Raw genomic sequence first — 8,644 nt, 5'->3', positions numbered from 1 at the left:
ATGATGATGGATACCACTATGCACGGCGGCGCCGAGAGTTTCGGGGTCTCAACCTCTCAGTCGCAGCCTCATCAGTCGGCGATAACACAACACAATCCACATCATCATAGTATACATCCGCATCAGCAACTCGGGCTCCACCAGCGGACCGATGCCTCTTTACATGCCGACGCCGGCGGCGTGGACGTCAGTGGACTCGCCAACTCCGATGCCGTTGCCGCCGCGGCTCTCGGAGCGACTGGCCTGGCCGGAGGTCATCATCATCATCATCATCACCAACATCATAACGGAGGTCGAGGGTTTTCCGTGTCTCATCTCCTTAATCTCCAGGATGTGAGCGGGTTCGGCGACCACGGTCTCGGGGATGGAACGGGAGGCATGCCGGTGAGAGACGGCTCACCCAGCGGGATCATGTGCGGTGATGGTATGTTTACCTTTTTTTTTTACATTAATCACTTTCCAAAGTGATAATTATACCATATTATCAGTATTTAATTAAAATTTTATACGAGTGAGGATACTAGGACTATACAGTGGCGTACATATGGGGTGGTTTTTCACGACTAAGAAGGGAAAGGAAAAAAGAAAAAGAGAAAGGGTGAAATATATTATTTTCTGAATGTTATGTAAAAATCTATCACAAAATTGAATTTTGTAATAAAATATGTCGAAATTTTTGCTCGCTCGTCCCTTTTCTTTAAAAAAAATTTTGCTCGATACGCCAAATCTGCCCCCTCTAAAGTTTTGGCTAATTACGCCGCTACTATATATACATTTCTTTCAAAATACAGCCCTTTTAATCCTGAAATCTAAAAATTCTTCTTTTACCCTTGAGACGATATACTTGTGTCTCGTTTTTATCTACAAATCTATTTTAAAATCCATTATATTTACGAAATTTATGTTTGAGAAATGCTGCTATTGACTTATTGGAGCAAGTTTCATTCTCCCTTGTTGGTCGCATGTTTGCTAAAATATGTACGCTTAGAAAGCTGCGTTCGCAAAACAAAAACATAGAAATGCACCTCCACAACTATATATATTATGTGAGAAAATGAAGAGGGGACTACTTCATTTTCTAAAAAAATAGTTGTAGATGAAATAAGACCAACAGGTTTTGTGATCATTCTATGCAACAGTAATGGTCATTTTATCAGTTACATTTTAGGGGGGCTAGAAGACGAATCGTAATTCATGATAATTATGTATGAAAAACAGTCGTTTTTTAGATGGAAAAAGATTTGGATCCACACTTATTCCTGTATTCATATTTCAAGAGAGTATTTTGCATAAAATTATGATTGCAATAAGTGTACATTATCTGATTATATTGCATAAGTATACAATTATCAAGAGAGTTGGTATATGCTTCCATGAATTCAGTTAGGAATCTATGATATTAAAAACACATTAGCATAAACATCAGGAATAGGATTATGTAATTATGTCATAATCATAAAAAGTGAGTAATATTATACTACCATTTATGTTTTCATGCCACTACAATTTCTACTACTACCATTATATTTGTTCTTATTCTATACTTCTACTACTACTACTATTATTACTACTACTACTACTACTACTACTACTACTACTACTACTACTACTACTACTACTACTACTACTACTACTTCTACTACTACTACTACTTCTACTACTACTACTACTACTACTACTACTACTACTACTACTACTACTACCAATACTACTACTACTACTTTACTACTACTGCTGCTGCTGCATGCTGCTGCTGCTACTACTGCTACTACTACTACTACTACAAAGGGCGCGTCGTGGTCTAGGGGTACTACTACTACACTACTACAACAACTACTGCGACTACTACTACTACTGCTGCTGCTTATACTACATTACTACTGTTGCTGCTGCTGCTACTATTCTCGGAAAATTATTGGGTAAAAGTGCTCCATGAGGGTAATGTGTCCAACCAACATTGGGCATTTCATTTGGGCATTTCCATTTTTCCAGTGTGATGAAAATTTTGCCCATGCTTATTTTTAAATCATACTGGACAAAATGCTCACCTCATTGGGTAAAACACTGCCCCAAATTGGTTTGACACATAATTACCCTCGTGGTGTCAAAAAATTTACCCAATATGTTTTACAGTGTACTACTACTTCTGCTGCTGCTACTACTACTACTACTACTACTACTACTACTACTACTACCATGACTACTACTACTACTACTACTACTACTACTACTGCTACTACTATTTCTACTACTTCTCGTACTGTGTGTTTACAGGGCCCTCTGGGAGAATAGCGTACACGCGTCACTGATGGGGCTTCCATGTCTAAATGTTCATTAAAAATATATATAATAACAATTTTACAATAATAATGTAGTGAAAACTAATGTGATTGGTTGATAGTAAAATTTAGAAATTATGCAAATGTTATAACCAGTCTTAATGAAACAAGTCCCCCCCCCCCCGTATTTAGCAATGAGTATAAATCATACAAGTAAGATTTTTTTTAATATATCACTCTACATCTTTTTATAAAATCGTGATAGCAAAAATAAACCAAAATTGTAAAGAATTACAAGATCAATAAGGGATACATAAATGTATTTTACGTGCATTATATTGTTACAGATAACAAGAATTGAACATTGAATTTGATGGAAATCTGATAAGTAGGGATGTGAAAGGTACATATTATTGCAGCTTTACTAACAACTCGAGTATTGTAAGCTATATGACTCTCATACAGTCATTTTCATCACATACCATGCGAATATTTTAATGTAGATTCGCATTGTTGATGTTGTTCTTTACAAATATTTTTATGCCAATATTCGTAAAACACATTTATTAAAAAAATGAATGGGCGGCGATCACTTGAGACTATAGGAATGAGTCCCCTCTTGGAATCTAAAGAAATTGAGATAATTCTTCAAACATGGAAGAGAGAAAACAAAAAGGTATCTCGTTTCAGAGCTTCATAACCAAGTCTTTCGTCAAATTATATCCCACTTTATTAAGAACAAGACAACCAAAAAAAAAACCTTTATTATACCTTCCCCGATATGCAAAGGAGATATCTCTCAGAATTCTAATTCATGTACTTTAAGTGTGCATACATTATGTAACATATCGAAACATCATTACTAATGATGAGAATTCATTGGCATCGCCATTTAAAGAAGGAGTCTGAACGATTGGAAATCGCTGAGAGAGAAGATACTGTAAAATCCATCATTCCGACTGGTAAAAGTGACATAGCAGATATTATACACCGAGGAAGAACTACATATACTTATATTTATTCCACATGAGGTATTTCCAAATCATTAGTTTGTATTGTTGCATGCATTCTTGTTAAAAAGATACACGCCTGTCGCTGGGTTATAAACATTTAGTATTTATTCATATAAAAAAATTGAAGAGATTAATTCTTCTTCGAAAATTATTTCCTTTATCATAGTATAGTATGATAGTCTAGTAATTGGTAGGTATAGTATTGGAAGTAGTAATATCAGCATAGCCATATAGTAGTATTTATTTTGAGAGTATTAGTAGTAGTAGTAATAGTTATAGTAGTAGTAGTAGTAGTAGTAGTAGTAGTAGTAGTAGTAGTAGTAGTAGCAGCAGCAGCAGTATAGCAGCAGTAGTATAGTGGTAGTGGTGGTGGTGGTGGTAGTAGTAGTAGTAGTAGTAGTAGTTGGTAGTAATAGTAGTAGTAGTAGTAGTAGTAGTAGCAGTAGCAGTAGTATAGTAGTAGTAGTAGTAGTAGTAGTAGTAGTAGTAGTATAGTAGTGTAGTTGTAATAGTCATGCTTTATGATAATCATATAATTATCTGAAAAAATATTACCGTCATCATTATGATTATTATCATTATCATAACCAATAGTATTATAGTACTGAATATAACACATATTGGTGATGGCGATGATTATGATATCAATTTTATCATCATGAGTCGTATTAGTATATAGATTACTATCAGCAGGAAAAGGAGTCGTAGTAGTAGTAGTAGTAGTTGTGGCAATTTCAGTGATATAAATTATTGTAGTAATCATGGTAATAGAAGTACAATAATGATAATAATAATAATAATAATGTAGTTGCTGTAGTCGCACTGGTATCACCGTTATTATCATCATAATCGTCATTATTATTATCAATGTTATTATCATTGTTATCATTATTGTTATTACCATTATTTTTATTATTGTTGTTATTATGTTCATTACTGTCATTATCATCATTATTATTATTATTATTATTACTACTACTACTACAACTACTCTACTACTACTACTACTATTAATACTACTACTACAACTACTACTACTATTACTACTACTACTGCTACTACTACTACTACTACTACTATTACTACTACTATACTACTACTACTTCTACTACTACTGCTGCTACTGCTGCTACTACTACTACTACTACTACTACTACTACTACTACTACTACTACTACTGTAATCATCATCGTCATTATTAATATTGTCATTAATTTTATTATCATCGTTATTTATTATCATTATTATCATCATCATCAGTATTATTATAATGCTGATGATAGCAGTGTGACCTGCCACCCCCAAAACAAACAATAAGTGGCCTAAATTAAATTTTGAGAATTTTATTGAGCTTGAATAAGCACATCCTAAAATGATGTCTAACCTAACCTGTTGATTATTATATTCTCAATAAATACTTAACCATAAGAAAATAATGATCAACAATAAACCACACAAGTATTATGTTTGAATGCATATACATGTACACTCTTAAAAATGTTGGGCAACATACGGTCCACACAACAATTGGTTAAAACTTTATCCAATTCTGGGTAGTTTTACACCAATACTGTGTAGTTTTCACCCAAAGCACACATTATTGGTGTAAAACTACCCAGAATTGGATAAAGTTTTAACCAATTGTTGTGTGGACCGTATGTTGCCCAACATTTTTAAGAGTGTAGCACTATAAGATGAGCACACCAAGCAGTCCGCCAAACATGATGTCAAAGAAAAACATTTGTTTCTTATCCTTTTTTTTTTCAACTTTAAAACTTCATATTTTGGAGAATGTTTTTAGATAATTCAGTTTTCTAATTTTGTTTTTGTGAAGACCAAAGTATTTATTTTGGATATTTGCAGAGAACCTGGTCATAACCTATATATAGGCCTATATATATTGGTGAAAGTGATGATTATTTGTATTACTGTCATCATTACCGCATGATCTGCGCTATTCATAAATTATTAACAAAGGCAGCAGCTACCCACACTCATGTAATAGCAGGAATATAATAGTAATATCAGTAGTAGTTCTAGAATGAGTAGTAGTAGTAGTAGTAGTAGTAGTAGCAGTAGTATAGTAATAGTACTATTATTATTGTTATTATTATCATCATTATTATTATTATTATAATTTTCATCATCATCATCATTAACATTACTATTATTATTTAGTAGTAGCAATAGCAGTAGTATATAACAAGGATGTGTAGTGGTAAATGTATTCATGATAATAGAAACGAAGTGTACTGTAATAGGCAACATCGCCATAATTATATACGAATTGTATTTATATACGAATCGTCATAGTATTGTTTTGATCATTACGTTCACCAACGGCACTCCCTAAATTAATATTGTGATAGTGATTTTATCAAACACCATAATTATCATTTGATGACGTGTCGCTAAGGTCAAAAGTGTGCTTTAATTATTTTCATTACAGTTTGTTCCTGTTCTTATTCATTTTTTCATGTTTATCAACATTCTGTGTAAGCTCATGCCTTGGGGTTTGTTGTTTTTATTTTCGGTGCATGAAAATAGAATTATGATGCGTCACGTGATATCTCTCCCGTTGCTATGGTAACAGAAATAGATGATATAGGCCGAGTAAACATATTCTTAATATAAATACTATTTGTATGCCTATAAAAATAAGAACATTTTTGTGAATCCTTTCACGGCAGTTGACGTAATGGTTTTGTTTATTATCATTTTAGATAAAAACACGTGAATGTTATGAAACAAATAAACATTTCGATCAAACCGTTTTCAATTTTTTACATCCGAAGAGTGTTAATTTATAGTTTAAAATTTACCAAAAGTAAAATATTGTTCTTTCTTTCTTTCTTATAGTACTATCAAATCAAAACATTTTCACTTTATTCACTAAATGGGTCTTGAATTATTTCAAATTTCTCCAAAAATTGAAAGATGGTTATTTCCTTTATTCTGGCTTTTAATATCAGTCTGATTGTTTTATTTCAGAAACTACGTCAAGCAGAAAAGGAAATATAATTACAGGATATATATATATATATAAGAAAAAGAATAAATGAGAATCTTACAAGGACATTAAAATGGGCCTATACTTTAAACTGCTTATTCAAAAAGAGAAATATATAACTTTATTTATAAGTTATGTTCATAATTAATCATACTTTTATTTGTTCTTTTAAATTAAACTATAATTTCTGATACATGCACTTTTATCCAGAATAGCATGATTATAGTGTAAGGTAGACAATATGCAAAAACACTCAGGCATTTGGGAGATTCATTTGCATGTCAAAACATTGTTAGCGAATTCATTATCAGGGCATACGTGCTGGTAGCTTAATCACGTTGTATAGTAGATGGCGCATGCGTGGGGTATTGTTTTAGCACTGGTAACCCGATAATATGGTATATTATACAGACCCAAAGGCCCATGCCGTGGAAGCGAGAGGAGCTCAAAATGAGAATGTACTTTTTCCTTCATTCACTCGATATGCATGTATTCTGTTAATAACCCTACATCAGCACCCGTGAACCATATACCCTAAATGCACTTTCACTTTCCATCTCTCCCCCTCTCTCTCCCTCTATCATTGCAAAATGCTTTCTGGAGGGGCGGTATAGTTCTACGGGTTTCCAATTAACCGTCCACGGGAGCCGACACGGCGGCAAACCTCACACAGGGCCGCTCACTCATCAATCCAAGCACCACGTGTTGAAAAACCCGCACTCCAAGTACTCCACCGTGATCGTTTTTAAATCCCTCAATTGATTTTTTTTCCCTCCAACTTGTCGCCAAATTATTACTCTGTAATCTAATTAGCCTTAACCTTGAAATTGGTTTCCATAAATATCTTGTTTGGGAATATTTTGACATTACATTCCTATAAAGTTGATCTTCTTATTTAATGATACGTTAATATCTACATGAGACCGCTCATTACTATAACTCGGACAATTAATTCATACATTTCGCTAGTGCTGACACCATAAAGTACTCTGAAAAGATTTACCCATTATTGGGTGAAAAGTGAACGTGCATGATGTTAGGCAATCTATCGCCCAATGTTGTAAGTAGGACCTGCTTTAAATGAATATGATTGTTATTTCGCAATATTTTATCCCCCCCCCCCCCAAAAAAAAAAAATCATGTTCCCCTTTTATCCAATATTGGGTAATTTTTACTCATTTTCTAGTGTGTGAATCTATCCCCTCCTTAACAAACCTCCCTTAGCGTTCATGATTTGCTTACCCCCCCCCCTCCCTCTTGTTACCCCATTATACCCTCAGGCTCCTTAATAGTTTCTATCCCTGATTTCTTTAAGACCCACCATCGCCATCTCTCATCTCAACATAATTAAACTCCACAAATTGTCGTATTAATGAATAACCCATGAGCCCGATAAATCTTTACAAAGAAAATATTAGTCAGATTAATTTTTTTTACTTTACATGCTTCCCAGGGGTAGTGGTTGTGGTAATGATGTTTTTCTACTTCTTCTACCACTGGTACAAAGGTGTTGAGACTGGGGGCACTTGCGCCCCGAAAATGTTCAACGACCAAAAAAGTGGAACAGAGAAAAACAAAGGAAAATTAAAACAAAGGGGCGAAATACATTTTCCCTGAATATTATGACCAAATCTATCAAACAGTAGGTTTAAATGTTTGCTCGATGACGAATTTTAAAAGAAACTTTGCCCTATCCGCCATGCTCTCCCCTTTCTTCTACTTCTACTTTATTACTACTACTTTGAAACCTAATAATGCTGACAACGATAGCACAAATTGCACTTTAAGTTTCCACGATTTCTTTTACTAATATTAGGTTATACAGTATAATAATTCCTTGAAGTTTCATAATTATATTGGTACATAATATAGGAGACGGAGAAGTCTTGACCCATTTAACAGCAAAAAAAATATGCCTAAACAAAGTTAAACACATATCAAATATTAAGCATTAAACAATATCCATAGTAGCGCTGGTAACCATTGTTTAAAGCCCCGATTAATCAAAACGAAGATACGATACTATACACATTTAAATGTTTTTTTTTTTAATAAAGTCACCCGTGAATGTGTTCAATCAACCTATAAAACAAAACGTCATGGAATATTAATTATAAACACGGATCTTTAAGGAAAGATAGTGTTATCCAGATACCGCGACATGTCAGCGCGCTGTCCATATAGCGTGAGCAGTCTTTGCCGTCCGTTTTCAAAATAATGGCGAGCGAAAGTCGGGTAATTAAAAGAATATCGAGTTTCCCTTTTCAATTTGTCTGCAGGAAACTGTGGAGTGTCACAGAAGGAAATTGATTTCCGAGCAACGTCCGACTACAGATGAATTT

General features: G+C 33.9%; 1 protein-coding gene across 1 annotated transcript in view; it reads left to right on the top strand.

Moving 5' to 3' along the window:
- The window catches only part of LOC129277476 (paired mesoderm homeobox protein 1-like), a 28,974-nt gene continuing 20,330 nt past the window's right edge, over window positions 1-8,644 (top strand). Inside the window, exon 1 of the mRNA XM_054913647.2 lies at window positions 1-424. Coding sequence (XP_054769622.2) covers window positions 1-424 — 424 coding nt within the window. The remainder of the gene's footprint in view (window positions 425-8,644) is intronic.

Source organism: Lytechinus pictus, chromosome 15 (assembly GCF_037042905.1).
Source record: "Lytechinus pictus isolate F3 Inbred chromosome 15, Lp3.0, whole genome shotgun sequence".
NCBI classification, from domain to species: domain Eukaryota; kingdom Metazoa; phylum Echinodermata; class Echinoidea; order Temnopleuroida; family Toxopneustidae; genus Lytechinus; species Lytechinus pictus.
The sequence above is the reverse complement of the archived record's forward strand: the minus strand, read 5'-3'. Positions and strand labels throughout refer to the sequence as shown.